General features: G+C 41.8%; 1 protein-coding gene across 3 annotated transcripts; it reads right to left on the reverse strand.

Annotated features, from left to right (window-relative positions):
* Positions 1-1,410: 1,410 nt before the first annotated feature.
* LOC123624005 (zinc finger protein 221-like) lies at positions 1,411-16,529 on the reverse strand. 3 transcript variants are annotated; one of them, XM_045531518.1, is made up of 4 exons: positions 16,361-16,529; positions 12,418-12,499; positions 7,250-7,376; positions 1,411-3,226 (listed from the first exon to the last, which is right to left on the reverse strand). In XM_045531518.1, exons 2-4 carry the CDS (start codon positions 12,430-12,432, stop codon positions 1,596-1,598), a joined length of 1,773 nt encoding a protein of 590 aa, XP_045387474.1. In that variant the 5' UTR covers positions 12,433-12,499; positions 16,361-16,529; the 3' UTR covers positions 1,411-1,595. The 3 variants fall into 3 exon arrangements, with proteins under 3 accessions (XP_045387474.1, XP_045387476.1, XP_045387475.1); XM_045531520.1 differs by lacking the exon at positions 12,418-12,499 and adding an exon at positions 7,028-7,083 and having other exon boundaries at positions 16,361-16,481; XM_045531519.1 differs by lacking the exons at positions 12,418-12,499; positions 16,361-16,529 and adding an exon at positions 4,450-4,510 and having other exon boundaries at positions 7,250-7,269.
* Between the last annotated feature and the right edge of the window lie 269 nt (positions 16,530-16,798).

The raw sequence follows: 16,798 nt of genomic DNA on the forward strand, positions 1-16,798 counted from the left end.
TAAATTGTAAAATATGCAGTGGTCTGTTATTGCAAAGTTAACAATACCTTGCCAGCCTGTACTAAGAGAAACATTACAAAAGATAGTTGAATTTATACTGCATACAACCAAAGGAACAATAGACAGAACCGCAAAAAATAAGAATCTAACTTCAGAACAGATGGTGGGGGAATCCCAGAGCCAAGTGCAATAATTCAAAATACCGTGGATTTCAGTACTGAGTGTACTCTGCATTTCAACTCATGTTTCCTTGAATTGTTTTCTGCAGGTTTCCCCTTTGGATACAATTTTAAAATATTAAGTTTTTTCCTTTGATTCATTTAACACATACTGAACACACATACAAAGTACTAACCAGTGTTAAGGTTGTGAAGATGCAGCAGAAAAATACATGTAGATTACGTTCTAACAGACATCAATTTTGGCATGTCCATCATTAGAGTTTTGTAAATGCCTGAAAAAGCTAAGGCCTGTCTACTGAAATGATAACTATAATTGTCAAACTTCTGAATGAAGCCCTATTGCACCACTTTTAAGGGTTCTCTGCTACAGTGGTCCTGGGACCACTGGAGTACGCTAAGCTATGGAAGAACTACTGACTTTAACTTAAATAAGTGTTTTTCCCCTTCTATGAGACTGGATGGACAAGGTATAATCTGTGATATATGGATTCTGTGATAAATTATAAGACAAACTGAAGTGTTTACCACATGCTTCATATTTTGAGTGTTTCTCTCCTTTTGTGAACTCTCAGATGACTGTACTCGTGAAGACTGAGTAAAGACTTTACGACACATATCACATTACTAAGGTTTCTCTCCAAGTGGACACTCTGATGAAGTTGAAGACTTGAGGCCTGAATAAAACACATACAACCCTTCCCATACCTCCACGGTTTCTCTTCCATGTGGACACTCTGATGCATACCAAGATTCAAGTGATCTAGCAATCCCACTACTTGGTATATATCCAAAGGAAAAGAAATCAGTATGTTGAACAGATACCGCAATAGCCACAATACAAAATCAACCTAAGTGTTGAATGAATAAAGAAAATGTGGCATACACACAAAGTAAAATACTATTTAGCCATAAAAAGGGAAAAAATTGTCATTTGTGGCAGCACAGATGAGCTTTGGAAGACATTATGTGAAGTGACTTATAAGCCAAACACAGAAAGATAAATATGGAATGTTCTCACTCATATGTGCAAGTTTAAAAAGTTGATCTTGTAGAAGTAGAGAGTAGAATGGTGGTTCTAGAGGTGGAAAAAGATAGGCGGAGGGGAAACAGTCAAAGGTTGGTTAGCCAATACAAAAGCATAGATAGCTACATAGGAGGAATAAGTTTTCTTTCTTTTTCCCTGAAATTCCTGAGCCTCAAAAAGTATTCTACAGCACTACAGGGTGACTACAGTTAACAATTTAGTGTTTATTTTCAAATAGCTAGAGGAGCAAATTATGACATTTCCTGACACAAAAAAATAAATATTTGAGGGAATGGATATGCTAATTACACTGAAGTGATCATGATACATTATGCATGTATATACAGTACTTTGATATTACATTTTTATCCATCAAGTATGTACAATAATTATATATCATTTAAAAATAACGATAAAAGCATATCAAGATTCAAACGCCTCTGGTAGCGCCTTCTACAGTCTGCACATTTGTACAGTTTTTCTACACTGTGGTCTGTTTCTTGGTCTTTAGGGCAGGAACTGTGTACAAAGCTCTTCCCACAATCCTCACACTTGAATGGTTTTCCTCTACAGTGTAGTCTCTTATGTCTTAAAATACTTGATGCCCAGCAAAAGCTCTCGCCACACTGCTTACATTTATAGGGTCTCTCCCTCATGTGGACCCTCTGGTGCATGTCAAGATTAAACTTACTGTTGTAGCCCTTCCCACACTCCTCACAATTGTATAGCTTTTCTCCAGTGTGCACTGTCTGATGAGAAAGAAGTTGTGAACTCTGAGTAAATTTCTTCCCACACTCTTCACATTTGAATGGTTTTTCCCCACTGTGAAGTCTCTGATGTTTCAAAAGATATGAGGCCCAGCCAAAGCTCTTCCCACATTCCTTACACTTGTAGGGTCTCTCCCCTGTATGAACCCTCTGGTGAAACTGAAGATCCAAGCTCCTGTTGTAGCCATTCCCACACTCCACACATTTGTACGGCTGTTCTCCATTGTGGGTTCTCTGATGGGCGTACCGATGTGAATTTGTATAAAATCCCTTCCCACACTCTTCACATTTGAATGGTTTTTCTCCACTGTGGACTCGTTGATGGATCAGAAAACATGAGTACCATCTGAAGGTCTTCCCACATTCTTTACAACTATATGGTTTCTCTCCTGTGTGGACCATATGATGCTTATAAAAAGCTTGCCTACAAATGAAACCTTTTCCACACTGCTCACATTTATATGGTTTCTCTCCTATGTGGACCATGCAATGGCTAGTAAGTGCTGATCTCTCATGAAAGCTCTTACCACATGTATCACATCTGAATGGTTTCTTTCTGTGAACCATGGAATGACTAGTAAGTCTTGACCTAATGCGGAAGTTCTTACCACATATATCACATTGGAATGGTTTCTCCCCAGTATGGATTCTCTGATGTTCCTGAAGCTGTGAACTGTAAACAAAGGCCCTTTCACATTCCTTACAATTATAAGGTTTCTCTCCAGTGTGTAATTTGCAATGAACATTAAGTGATGATCTACGACTGAAGCCTTTCCCACACTGCTCACATTTGAATGGTTTCTCTCCAGTGTGGACTCTCTGATGAGTTTGCAGATGTGAGCTCTGACTGAATTCCTCACCACACACATCACACTTATAGTGTTTCTCTCCCCTGTGGACTCTCTGATGAGTACGAAGACCTGAGCTATAACAGAAGCTTTTTCCACACCCATCGCGCATATGAGACTTCTCTTTTGAGTTTAATTGTTTATGAAGCTCAAAGATGGAGACATCATTAAAAGACTGTTTACACTCACTACACTGAAAAGGTTTCTGTTTTATGTCAATTATAGACAGTCCTGGCTTAACCTCACAGGGGAAATCACCTTGTTTGGAGAACTGAGAGTTGTTTATCATGGAGTCTTGAGACCTGGTTAAGTCACCTGCAATTTGTTCCCATATTTGCTGGCAGGACAACTCTTCATGTGGTCCTGCTTCTAGAACAGTCTCCATCTCAGTTTGGATCTTGCCTCCTATCAGAACACAGAATTAAGCCATGTGAACAAATGAAACCTTTGTTCAGTGTTATCAACATTTCACACTTAGAACATAGCATTCAACTTTAATGGATAGAGGGAACATTCACTTTGTGTTTTCCAAGTGCACCATGGTCTGTGGTTTGCATGAGACCAATTTAGAACCATGACAGGTCTCATGTAAAATCCTTGAGATATAAAAGACTGAATAGAAAAATTAATATGATATATACATTTAACCTATTACTATTTCTAGTGAATTTCCCAGTCAGTCTAAAATCTTACATGAAAAATTGCAAAACTAATGAAGTATACATACAAAATATCAAAGGGAACTTTAAGGCAAAGTAATAACATAATCAATACTTTCTACATTTGCATGTATATTGTATATCCATATAAAGAAATTAACTAAGAAAGCAGTGTGACCTTTGTCTTCAACATCTAAGAGATAATCTCTAGGATCTTAAAGTGTCATGCCTGAGAAGACTGTTTGCTTGGGTACAAACTCTGGACAGTGAAAAAATATGACTTAGGGTTATGGCTGGCCACTCCTTGGTTGGAGGAGAGGTATAATCATGTGACCTAAAGGAGCCTGATTTACCACATGGGCCTCAACTAATAATGGCCATATAATGGAGCCCCAATAATTGCTCTGGATACCAGGGCCCAGGTGAGCTTTCCTGATTGGCAGTATTGTTATGTTTAAGTTAATCTTAACCCTGGGAATGTAACATATCCTAACTCTATGGGAAGAGTAAAATAGAAAACATAAAATACAAAGTCCTCATCTGGTACTTTCCTGGACTCTGTCTTACTTGATTTTTCTCCTGGCTAACTGTAACATGCATCTTTTTCCTATAAAAATCTGTTACTGGGGGTATAAAAACATTCAGTGAGTTCTGAGAGTCTTTCTAGCAAATTATTGAATGTGAAGGTGGTTTCGAAAAACCCCTGAATTTGCAGATGGTGTAAAGTGCAGGCAATCTTCTGTAAACTGTCCCTGTAAATGTTGTAGTTGGGTAAACTCTTCACAATGCTTAACATTAAACACCTAGGAATGTTTATATCTACATATTCAAAGTATTCATACATAATAATTTTACATAACATGTACAAAAATACTTATTTCTCTGTGTGGATATGGACAATAAGTTGGTGATCTAAAATGGGAAAGGGACAGACAGTTACGGTTTTGATGGGAATCTGGAAGGCCATACCTCACGGGGTTACACAAAGGGGGATGGTCCTGATGAGAATATCAAAGATGTCAAGAATCATCTGGAACGGAAAGAAAGCCTACAGATACATAGTTCTTTATAACTGTTTTCAAATTGTAGACGATATACCATTAGTGAGCTGTGAAATAAAGTCAAAACCTGTAATAAGCATTTAGAAAAAAGAACTAGAATAGAAATTATCACAGCATTATGACAAGCAGTAAAGGTGCCATTACATGAAATGCCTATTAAAGTCACCCATATACATTTGTACACATGAAAAATGTTTGTCTGGGTTGTAATGAAAGATGTGTTGTTTTCCATGGCTCACACTCATAAAACAGTCAAAACTTTGGTCAGGATATCACCAAGTCCTGAATTAAGTAAATTTTTCCGATTGAAAGATACCTTCCAAAGATTGAATCTCAAAAAAATTAAGAGGTAACTGTATACCTGTTCGTGCACATCGGTACAAGGATATATTTAATTTATATTATCACTTACAAATAAGAGGTTATTCAGGAGAAGAGAGAGTCTCTTTCAGGATATGTACATTTTAAGAGGTCAGTTTCCTAATTCTGGTTCACCAGTTTAAAATATAGCACTAAATCTCCATAAAAATTAAAGCAAAATTGTGTTAAACCTATATTCTTTAATATTTTTAACAATTACATTTGTATAACATAAAGATGCAGAAATATGCACATTTTTGAAGAAAGATGACCAGAAATAAAGGCAATGTTGAGCTGTGTGTCTTGTGTCACCCTCATCCTCATTCTCCCTCCAGGAAAAGGTAGGAGAAACCTGGGGACAGTGATGTGCATGTATTAATAGCTTTTGAAAAAGGCAGATGAGCTGCAGATGGGTAAATCTTTCAAAAGAAATGTAGCTGGAAGCTGGCTATTGATTAAAACCTCAAGAAATTGAGATTTTTCTCCCCCATGTGTAGGGGAGCTGTCTGAGAAGTAGACATCAGAATCTTCACTCAACAAGGATTTCTTCCCAGAAACGAATATGCTCCCTACAGAAAGCTCCAGGGTTAGGCACAGGGAAGGCATGTTACTCAGTGTGGTCATCAAAAGAATGCTTAGAAGTTTCCATGGGATGTGGGTCAACAGCACACACATAAAACACAATCATGCTAAAGGAACCTAAGAAAGTTGAAATTGGACAGGCAGCCATCTAAAGACAAAAAAAAAAAAAAAAATATTCTGCAGTATACATTGGCCCTCTGTATCTGTGGGTTCGGCATCCGTGGTTTTGACCAACAACAGATCAAATATATTCAGGGGAAAAATATTCCAAAAAGTTCCAAAAAGCAAAAACTTGAATTAGCTGCACTGGGAGTACTACATTACATCCATGTCAATGAACGATGTGGAGGCATTACATTTGGTATCATAAATAATCTAGAAATGATCTGAAGTACATAGGAGGATGTGCATAGCGTATGTGCTAAATACTTCCCGTATATATAACGGACTTGAGCATCCTTGCATTTTGGTATCTGTGGTGCATCCTGGAACCAAATCCCCATGGTTATCAAGGGACACCTATTTCATTCACTCCGGTTTGTGTACCATTTACTAGCCATCTCTATGACTCCTGTAGACAGTGAAGTCCCACGATCAATTAACTCATTTGTCAGGTTAACAAATATTTACAGATATCTGCCATGTGCCAGGACTATTTTTGGCATTAAAGATATATGTATAGCCATAAAAAAATAGATAAACTATCCTTTCTGGGGATGACAAGACAATGAAGGAGGTGATCAGTAAACAAAAATACATGAGAAACAATACATGCAGGCCGCAAAGAGTAAAGATAGGATGGTATTTTAAACAGGGTGGTAGGAGACAGCCTCTTTTATGATACTAAAACTGAGCAGAGACTTGAATAAACTAAAAGGGGGACTAGAAGGTTTTGAGGGGAGAGATTATTCCAATCAGAAAGGAGAGCGAGTAAGGGCTCTGAGGCAGAAGCTTCTGTGGTAGACAGAATGATGGCTTCTGAAAGACATCCACACCCAATCCCCAGGACACACAGGAAGGGGATTTAAGGTCGCAGATGCAATTGAGGTCACTTGTCAGCTACCCAGAAAATAGAAAGCTCATCCTGGGTTACCCAGGAGGGACCAACACGATCACAAGGGACCTGAAAGGTGGAAGATGACAACATAAGAAGAGTGGCAGAGGGAGCGTGATGATGGGAGGATGGTCAGAGATGCAAAGTTGCTGCCTTTGAAGATGCAGGAAGGGAAACGAGAGCCAAACAAGTACACAGTCCCTAGACAAGGGTAAACCAAAGTGAAGGTTTCTCCCCAAGAGTATCCAGAAAAAAATGAAGTCCTGCAGACACCTTGACTTTTGCCCAGTGAGCTGCGTCAGATTTCAGGCCTAATGAACAGAAAGATAATAAATGTTTGTTGTTTAATAGGCTAAGTTTGTGGTTACTGGTTACCAGCGACAGGAAATACAGTGTTTTTGGCAAGAATGAGAAATAGCAGGGAGGACAATGTGACTGGAAATGACAAGAGCAAGAGGGAGAGGACCGGAGGTGTTGCTGTCTCCATTACCTAAAACTTTTCCTCCCTTAGGAAGTAGAATGGATCTCAGTGAAATGGTCGATGCCCTGTGAACATGCAAAGTCACATCCTTAATCCCAACACATTCTAGGTAAAATCTAGGTAAAATTGACTGGAAATTTAGGTTCTCACTGCAACTCAAACTTAAACACCTTAGGATACACAGTCATTCCTGGGACCTGATATTCTATTACAAAGGGTGGCTGTCCTCACCCACTGACAGCAGGTTCCTGAAGTTCTCCACCATCACATCTCGGTACAGCTCCCTCTGGGCAGAGTCCAGCAGCCCCAGCTCCTCCTCCGTGAAGACCACAGCCACGTCCTTGAACGTCACTGCCTCCTACAACATCCAACATATGTAACGTCAATCTTACAATCAATGATTACTGACAAAGGGGTGGCACTGACCAGGCAGAGAGGACAGGTGGGAAGTTGTTCTGGATGTTGAGAGATGTAGGTCAACTTACAGGTTTCCCGCTCATTCTGTCTCTATCCTGAGAATGACACACACTGATTTTCCTGAGCTCCCCCAGAAGTGCAACAACGAAAGAGAAGTCTTGGACTTTTACTTTGTGCAATCGTTGAATCTACTTGTAAGCAACCCTATCGGACTCTAAAATGCTGTATCCTAGGCTACATATAATCAGATCTCAGTGAATCTTGCCAAATGCCCCAGCAACGGTTAGCAATTCAGTCCCAACCTTGTTTGATGACGTCCAATGTCCCCCTCATATCTGAGCCCTGGATGTTACCACTTTTCTTTAGTATTTGCCAGCCACAATAACAAGCTTAAGGTAACTGGGGGGTAATTTTCAGGATGGCTTTGGACAAATTCTCCCCTTTCTTGCTCATGGTCATTAAGAATAACCATAGAATGTGCCAGGAATTCAATATCCTGAGATAGAGAGGGATTGTCTGAAGCAGACTGAGCCTTGTTCCTGTCCCTCCTAGGGAACATAATAGCCTGAGTTAGGGAGAAACTGCCCAGCAAGTCATGTAGCCCCTGACGTATATAACCAAGGGCAGGCTGCCCCGTGGGTGCCGCAGCTGCAGTGCCAGGGGGACACGCACAGTCTAGACTCCATCTGTCCTAGGTAGCTTTCCTGAGCCTTGAGGGCCTGGCCCACAGTGGATCCTAGATTCTTTTCTCCCTTGCTGCCTATCTGTAAGTAACAACCCTGCTCCCTGTAGTCTGTCGTGTGAGTGTGCTCTGTCCCGCCAGGCTCGCACAAACTGGTAACCAGTGAACCTGCTCCACGGAACGAGTGCAGCAATGATATCCCCCAGTACTAGGCCCAGGGTGGAGATGGCAGCCGGGGGGCGCAGGGTATGGACATGCCGCTGGATGATTTATGGGGGAGAAAGGGCGATAAGTGGGACATAGGTCACCCCTCTGCAGACGTGAGCAAGCTGGCTGCACGGACTAAGAGAGAAGAGAATAAGGAAACAGGGGAGCACGGCACGGGATCTCTGACGGCTGGGCCCTTAGGTAATCACTCATTCCTGGAGCCGGAGAGCTCAGGAAGCGGGTGAAGTGGGTAGTCAGAGGGTCCCTGAGGCATCTGAGAGGGAGGGAGCCAACCCAGGTGATGTGGGCCTCTGGAGAAAGGGAGACTCACTATTTAAAGGACAGATACGAGCAAAAAACAGAAGAGGACATGTTATAGCGGCTATCTCAGATAGCTGATAAGGGAGGACATAAGGGTTTCCTGTCTCAAATGTAGCAGGATAATTAGGGATGGGGCCAAGGTCACTTGGTCCTTACCACTCCTGTCAAGGTAAGAGGGCAAAGAGACAGGAGAATTCAGACTTTTCCTGGGTTCCTAAAAATGCTTCCAGGCCCCTGTAGGGGGAAAACTAAACTGATAACATCAAAGTTTGGGGCAGACAGGGCGGTCCTTGCTGCTTATCTGCTTGGGAGTGGGATCCTTTGGGCTATTTTGGGTGCTGGTGACCACGGTTCCCACTGCTGAGTGTGGCACAGAACATCACCACCACCTGCGGGGGTGTGCGCCCCTCACGTGTAAGAACCGAGCTGTAACAGCGGGGTATATCCACTCCTGTCTACCTCCCAACCTCCCCAAGCCCTGGTGAGGTCTTCAACAAAAGTACTATTGCCTACTAAGTGGAGAACAGGACATCATTTTGTTAATTCAGGACTTACTTGATACAGATAAAAATGTTACACCGATCAGGTCCAAATGTAACAGCCCAGTTTAGCTGGGCAGAAAGACCTTCAGGGCCCAGGGACCAGCCACGCACTACGAACGCTGAATGCTTCTACCTTATCTTACTACATATTCATCGACCATGGGCTGTTGCCAACAGCCTAGTCTCTGGTTAGCAGAATGGCAATGGAGTGACCAGACTATTAAAAAATTCCCTGTGTGGGGACAAAGGCTATGGCAACAGTCTGCTGCCTGGAAGAGACAAATACAGGTCACCCACATGGAAGCTGGAACTAGCATGGCCATCCTTGAAAAGAACTTATATTGTGTTTTTGAAGACCCCACGGGACTTCACTCTGACCAAGGAACATCCTTCACTGCCCAAGTCACATGACAACGGGCACACTTTCAAGGCATGTCATGGACCTGCCATGCACCCTGTCACCTGCAGGCCAACAGAACAGCCAACTCACAAGACCACTGAAGAAAGGACATCAACCAGTCCCCTGTCTGACACTACACACTGCACTCCGGTACAAAGGAAATGGGTCACTGCAGCATGTTGGGAACTACTGAGCTTGGCTGGAGTGAGGCAAACTGGGCAGCCGCCCGATTACACTGTGCCTGTGAAATCCCAACCTCAGTGTTCCCGAACATTCTTTTTGCTTTTTCCCTTTACAGTGCACATCCTGGTGGTGGTTTGTGGTTCAGGCTGCCAAAGTACCCCAGACAGGTTCCCCTGATTCTAATCTAGAGGTGACGATTCCCCTCGGCAGCCCCCCTAACTTCCATGGGCTTGGGACCATGGAACACTAGGGTGCTAGAGGCCTTTTAATGGTGCTAGGGACACCTGGCCCTTCCACTCAAGTGACGACATCAGATATGTCTTTTTATATAGGACATGACCTCCTTTCCTTACTAGACAACTGAGGCAGAAAGGTCTGGGCCAAGTTAACTAGGCAAATAGATGCTGGCAGCGGTAGTAGCCTCAGGATGGGGACAGAGAGACTGCGTCACTACACCACCATAGCCCAACCTGTACCCAACAGCTGTCAATCTGCTGTTCCCACAAGGATGAGGCAGCATCGGCCTAGAAGCATAACACCTTTGTTAGGTTCTCCTGAGCTATGGCCACTGCAAGTAACCTGACAGAGTGTTTGATCTGCTATCCAGAACCTTGTTCTGTCACAGGCCACGGTGACCCTCTCATCCTGACACGTGGTAAACCATACCAGCACCCCCAACACCACAGTGTACGCCAACAGAAACCCAAGCCCTGGTTTACCGAGCGAGGATCTAACACGGGCCACATGGGAGAGAGCTGGAGGTGCCCTGTGCTAACCGGTTTAAGGTGGCACAATTTCACAACCTCAGCTAAGAAAGCCACAGTGGGCTGGTATTTTGGTAAATCACACTCCTTTGACTGGACTAGTGCCAGTCCCCTGTGTAAGGGCTTCATGAACCACATATGGGGGGAACTGAGCGTGCACAACCACGCCATGAATGAGATGTGGCTGGTAAAACCCAATGTCCCCATGCCCACGAATGGGTCACCGAATGGCAAATAAGTAAATGGGGGACATGTCACCGAGTTACATCTTTCCCTGAGGGTGGCCTAGAGGTGACCGAAATATAGGACGGACAATGTCATGCCTGGAAAGCTGGCAGACTGTGAGATCTTGAACATTATGTGTGCTGGGAGTGGCCCTAGGTATCATCCTGGGAATGGAATGTCCCACTGAGCCAGCAGCATAAGAGGTACCCCAGACCCACTAGGAATCCACCAGGAGGTGTAATTGGCTCTGGGTTTATGTCCCCTATGAAATACTGGCACCACACAGAGGAGTAAATTTTCATGAAAAAATGGTAAGAAACCTGTTTCTGATCATGGCAGACATTGCTTCTTCCATACTTAAGAAGAAGAAGAGACAAAGAATCTCCTCATTCTGCTGCTCTGTAAGGGAGGAACAGAACACAGTGACTGGCAAATCTTCCAGTACCACTGGACATTTTAAAAGAAGGCTCCCTACTACTTTGGTCACACTGCTCACTACATAAAGGAATAAGAAGAGACCAGTAAATACAATACATACAAGGTATAACTGAGGCATGGAGAACACAAAATCTAGCTCTTCCTATAGGAAAACTTCAACAATATTTGCAAGAAGTAACAGTTACAACCAGTTGTGCTGTGCCTGTTGCAATATTCTTTTTTTTTTTTTTTGAGACAGAGTCTCGCTTTGTTGCCCAGGCTAGAGTGAGTGCCGTGGCATCAGCCTAGCTCACAGCAACCTCAAACTCCTGGGCTCAAGCCATCCTCCTGCTTCAGCCTCCCGAGTAGCTGGGACTACAGGCATGCGCCACCATGCCCGGCTAATTTTTTCTATATATATATTTTAGTTGGCCAGATAATTTCTTTCTATTTTTAGTAGAGACGGGGTCTCGCTCTTGCTGGTCTCGAACTCCTGACCTTGAGTGATCCACCCGCCTCGGCCTCCCAGAGTGCTAGGATTACAGGCGTGAGCCACCGCGCCCGGCCTGTTGCAATATTCTATCTACAAAATAGCCAGTGTGGTACATGGCAAATGTACCCCATACTGTTTTCGAAATTAATTTCAGGGGAAAAGGTTATATTATATATAACTGTCACTGTGGTGTTTCTTAAAATAGCAAGACTCCTAAACCACCTAAATGTCTATATTTGTGAGGTAGTTATAAGCATATATTAATTCAATGGGAATATGATGCAATCATAAAAATGGAACACATATAGTAATATATAAAAATACAATTTAAGATTAGACATATATCGTCAATACAAATATAGTAATGAACATACATGAGGAAGAGTGCAAGAAGATAAAAATGGCTGATTTGTGAGCAGGGAGCTAATGAAATGGGAGAATTGTTCATTTCTAGTAATTTTTCTACTATATAAAATAAACATTTAAAAAATGCAAAATCAACACAAAGAGACAAAGGAGGACAGTGGCCATGGAAGTTGGAATCCACTAAGGAGCGTGTAATATCTCATCTGCCAGATCAGCTAGCAAGCAATAAATGAATGAAAGAATGACAAAGAAAGCAGTTGACACACAACAGGTCCTCAAATGCCTGTTGTTCTCCTCGAGTCTTCCCAAAACAGGGGAAAACACATGACAGTCTGAGTAGTGAGACTGAATTTTAACAGCAAGAGAGGCAAGGCTTACTCACCTTGAATGTGGCCATTTTTCTACTACTTCTGGATATTTGAAGAGCCCTGAGTTATGCAGTTAACAGGAAGGCAGAATCATGCCTGCAAAGTGCCACAGAAGGTAGAAAAAGAGACATGAAAAGGTGGCCATGGATATTGTGAATTAGCACATGAATGTTCACAGCAGCATTATTTATAACAACACAAAACTGCAAACAACCAAAATGTCCAGACAAATTGTGGCATATCCATGCAATGGAATGTTTTCGGAAATTAAATGAAGTACTGACTCCTGCTACAACATGAACCGTGAAAACATTATGCTAAGTGAAAGAAGCCACTCACAGAAAACCACAGATTGTGTGATTCCATTTACAAGAAATGCCGTGTTTTATATAGAGAGAAAGTAGGTTAGTGGTTGCTCCAAATTTGCAGTGAGAGTAAGGTTTGACCCTAAGTGGGCACAAGGAGTCCAACTCCTCGTGGGAGGATAAAAATGATCTAAACTAAATTACAGGGATGATTACCCCATTCTGCAAGTTCCTAAAGATCACTGAATTGGACCCCTCAAGTGGGTGAATGCTATGATATGCAAAACAGACCTCACTAAAGTTGGAAAAATAATTGTTAATCTACATTTCATTTCACTTAATAATACTCAATTCTGAGTCCATATTGGCAGAATATTTACAGCTGAACAAGTGAATGAATAAATCGGGGAGAAGTGGATGCTTGTCTTTACAGCAGAATGTTAATAATGTATCTCTCCATAAGAAACTTTATTTAAAGAAAAAAAAAAGTAACTTTATAGTGGACAAATCTGAAAGACAACATTGTGACCAAGTGAACAAAGTTGAGATCACCAATGAAGGGACACATCAACGTCATTTGTCCTGTTATGTTGCAATGCAAAGAACACCTCACCACTTTTGTAGTATCCCCACCAAAAATATACAATCTGAACCTAAATGTGAAATATATCAGACAAACCCCAAATGACTGTGTTTCTCCAAGAAAAATTTGCCCATACTTTTCAAAAGTATTGTATCAAGCACAAAAATGCAAAGGCTGTGGATCATTCCAAATTAAAGAAGACTATGGAAATATGACACCTAAAGGCAATTCACAAAATTGGACTTTGAATGGGGCTGGGGGTTGGAGGCAGTTATAAGGACATTAAATGAAAAACAGAATAAATTTAACTGCATGTTAGATACCATGATGTTATTAATGTTATCTAGTACTATATAATAAATAACACTGTTTGTAGTCTTTTAACAGATATCTAATATTTAATAAATTTTTTTAGTATAATATCTAATATTACCTAGCATGTTATGTGAAACGCTCTAGCCAGCCCTTCCTAAATGTCTCTTACCAAGCTACCCTGTGATTACCCTGGGATGTGGGCTTCCTTGCTGCAGAAAGCTACAATAAGCTGTGTCCCATTCGAGGGATGTTCCTGATGTTATTTGACGATAGCCATCAACAAAGCAAGCAGGCAAAATGTAAAAAACTGGCAAATTTTTGTAAAAAGTATGAGAATTTCTGATACTATTTTTGCAACTTTTCTATAGGTTTCAAATTATATAAAAATTAGATGGTGTTTTAAAATATCAGGAAACAGGAATAATAAATAACAGTAAGAATAATAAGAATGAACATTATGGCAATTCACTAGTTTGTTCTTTCTTGGCAGTGTTTGAAAATTTCTATAAACAGTTAAGGGGAACACATTTGAAAAAGTGATAAAAACTTTGATAAAATGTTCATAAATAAATATACAAATATGCACAAAGAAACACTAAAAAGAAATGCATTTAAAGCTTAACAGTTACTATCTTTACATCCTGAAGTCATGGGTAGTCAAAAAACTTTTTCCAGTCATATTTCTCTAATTTGTGAATGCTCCACAACGACATTTATAACAATGTGAAATACTTGTAATAAGTCAAACAAAATAGTTGACAAAATTTTTTACAACTCCTAGAGAAGTTGTCCCAAGCCCATTAGCCTTGTTGTCAAGGTCCCTTCAATCAAGTCCTATCTTACTTTGCCCACCTCATTCCAGCTACTTGCTATGCCTCAGTAAGAATATACCCAAGAGATTATCAGTTCAGGCTCAGGATCATACAGCCCAGGTTCCAACCTTAGTTCCACCTCTTACTAGTTTGTTGACTATGGGCCAATAACTTGTGCAACCCGAGTCTCACTCTCAGCTTTAAAATGTCAGAAAGCAGTACAGAGCCACAGCATGGCATAAATGTACTTATTTGTATAAAGTCCTTGGAATGAAGTTAGCAATTAAGGCTTTATTATTATCAATACCCATGTCCAAGGACACATCCTACACATTCTCGGTTGAGGTAAAAGAAAAAAAACCAAGTACCACTCACATAGAGCTTTGCTTTCAGTAGCTAAGAAGTTACTTCGTGAAGCCAGCCATGAGAAGGGAGGTCAGACATGCCTCATCGTGCCCGCCTCCCTTCTTGGAGATATCCTTTGTAACTCATTAACAGGCCTAAAGCTATACAAGATAAACCTGCAGGTCCTCAATTTATACAACAAATACTAATATATGGCCAGTAGATTGTCCCAGATTAACAGACTTCCTTATCTTAACTTAAAACGTTCCAAATCTTTAGATAAAGCTTCATTTCTTTAATTGATTACAAGTCAAAGAGTCTTTAAACCCATCTGCAACCTGTAAGCTCCCGCTTTGAGATGTCCCACCTTGTTGGGCCAAACCAATGTATGCCTTCCATGCACTGATTTATCGCTTTACCTGTAATTCCTGTCTCTCTGAAAGGTATAAAACCAAACTGTAACCCAACCACAGCGAGCCCACTTGCTCAAGGCTTCTTGGGTGTGGCTCTGGGCCATGGTCCTTAAATTTGGCTCAGGATAAACCTCTTTAAATTATTTTACAGAGTTTGGTCTCTTTTCCATTGACAGAATCAACAAATGACCAGCATTAAAGTTAAAACAGAGATCATAAGACTGACAAAACACACTCTTTGTGACAATAAGATACTAAATTATTAACTATTAACAGGACAAAGGTTAAATTACACATGCATGTCAGCAATTTGCTTAACAGATCACTTAAGTCTGTACATTGCAGCTTGCCTCTGATAAACAGACTTCCTCATCTTAACTGGAAACATTCCAAACCTTTAAATAAAGCTTTATTTCTTCAACCAATTACAAATCAAAGAAAACTCTCAATCCACCTGTAAAACCCTCCTTCCGGATGTGCGGCTCAGCCTTTTTGGGACAAACCAATGTATACCTTGCACGTACTGATTTATGATTTTACTTGCTATTCCTGTCTCCTAAAATGTATAAAACCAAAATCTAATTCGACCGCCTTGGGACCCCTTACTCAAGGCTTCTTGGACGTGGCCCCCCCCCGGATGTGGTCACACACGCATTAGCTCAGAACAAACTTTTAAAAATTATTTTACAAAGTTTGGGTTTTTTTGGTTTTTTTATCCTGTTAGCACTACCAAGTGAATGGATAGTACTAAGAATTTCCTCCTTAGGAACTTGTGGCTTTTATGGTTAAACAAGCATCAATGAAAGTCTGATCTTGTGGAACTACACAAACGTGTGTGGACCTTGTCATGTGTCACCTTGCGCTACTAAGGACAAATTCTATCAGCATGGTCCTAAAAATGCCCATTTAAAAAAACAGCAACGGGCAGTATGGGGAGATTCCAACGTTATACTGCGAGAAAATGGCCGCACGCGTTGGGGTGGTGGGAGGCGGATTAAGGAAGCTCAGAGTCTTGGGGCGGTGGGAGGCGGATTAAGGAAGCTCAGAGTCCTGGAAACCCTCAAACCAGGAGAGACGACCCGACTAAGTCCCAAGCCCCCTGGGACGCGGGGCGCGAGGCCAATTCCAAACGCCAGAAGGCGCCGCCAGCGGGAATGAAAACCGCCGCCCTCGCCCCTCCAAACCTTTGCTATCCGACGAGAGTTCTTTTCCGCTTAGCCGATGACCAGGTTGTTGCGAGCTGCAAACGTAAGCGCACACGTTGGAAAGGACCTTCAAGACCCACAAATGGCTCGAATTATCACGAAAAGCATAACACGCTTACGCTGCGGCAGCGTAAGTGCCCCGACTCCACGGGGGCTGCTGGACTACACTTCCCAGAATTCCCTGGATCGGGGCTCCACCGGGTTACTGGACTACACTTCCCAGAATTCCTCGGGTCCACCGGCCAAAGCCACTGTGCCGGCTACCCTACTGGGTAACTGGACTACACTTCCCAGAAGACCGCGAAGGGCGCCTGAGCCAGAGTGTTCGCAACCCCACGGAGCGTTTGGATCACACTTCCTTGAATGCCAAAGGCAAAAAGTCCAGAATCTCACCCTTTAAGGAGGAAGTGTTTGGAC

The sequence above is a fragment of the Lemur catta genome, chromosome 19, assembly GCF_020740605.2.
Source record: "Lemur catta isolate mLemCat1 chromosome 19, mLemCat1.pri, whole genome shotgun sequence".
Lineage (NCBI taxonomy): Eukaryota > Metazoa > Chordata > Mammalia > Primates > Lemuridae > Lemur > Lemur catta.

Excerpts from the sequence above, each read along its gene's own strand:
- LOC123624005 (XM_045531518.1), bottom strand. Across the intron at positions 3,227-7,249 it reads CAGGAACCTGCTGTCAGTGG|GAGGCAAGATCCAAACTGAG; the intron begins GTGAGGACAGCC and ends GTGTTCTGATAG.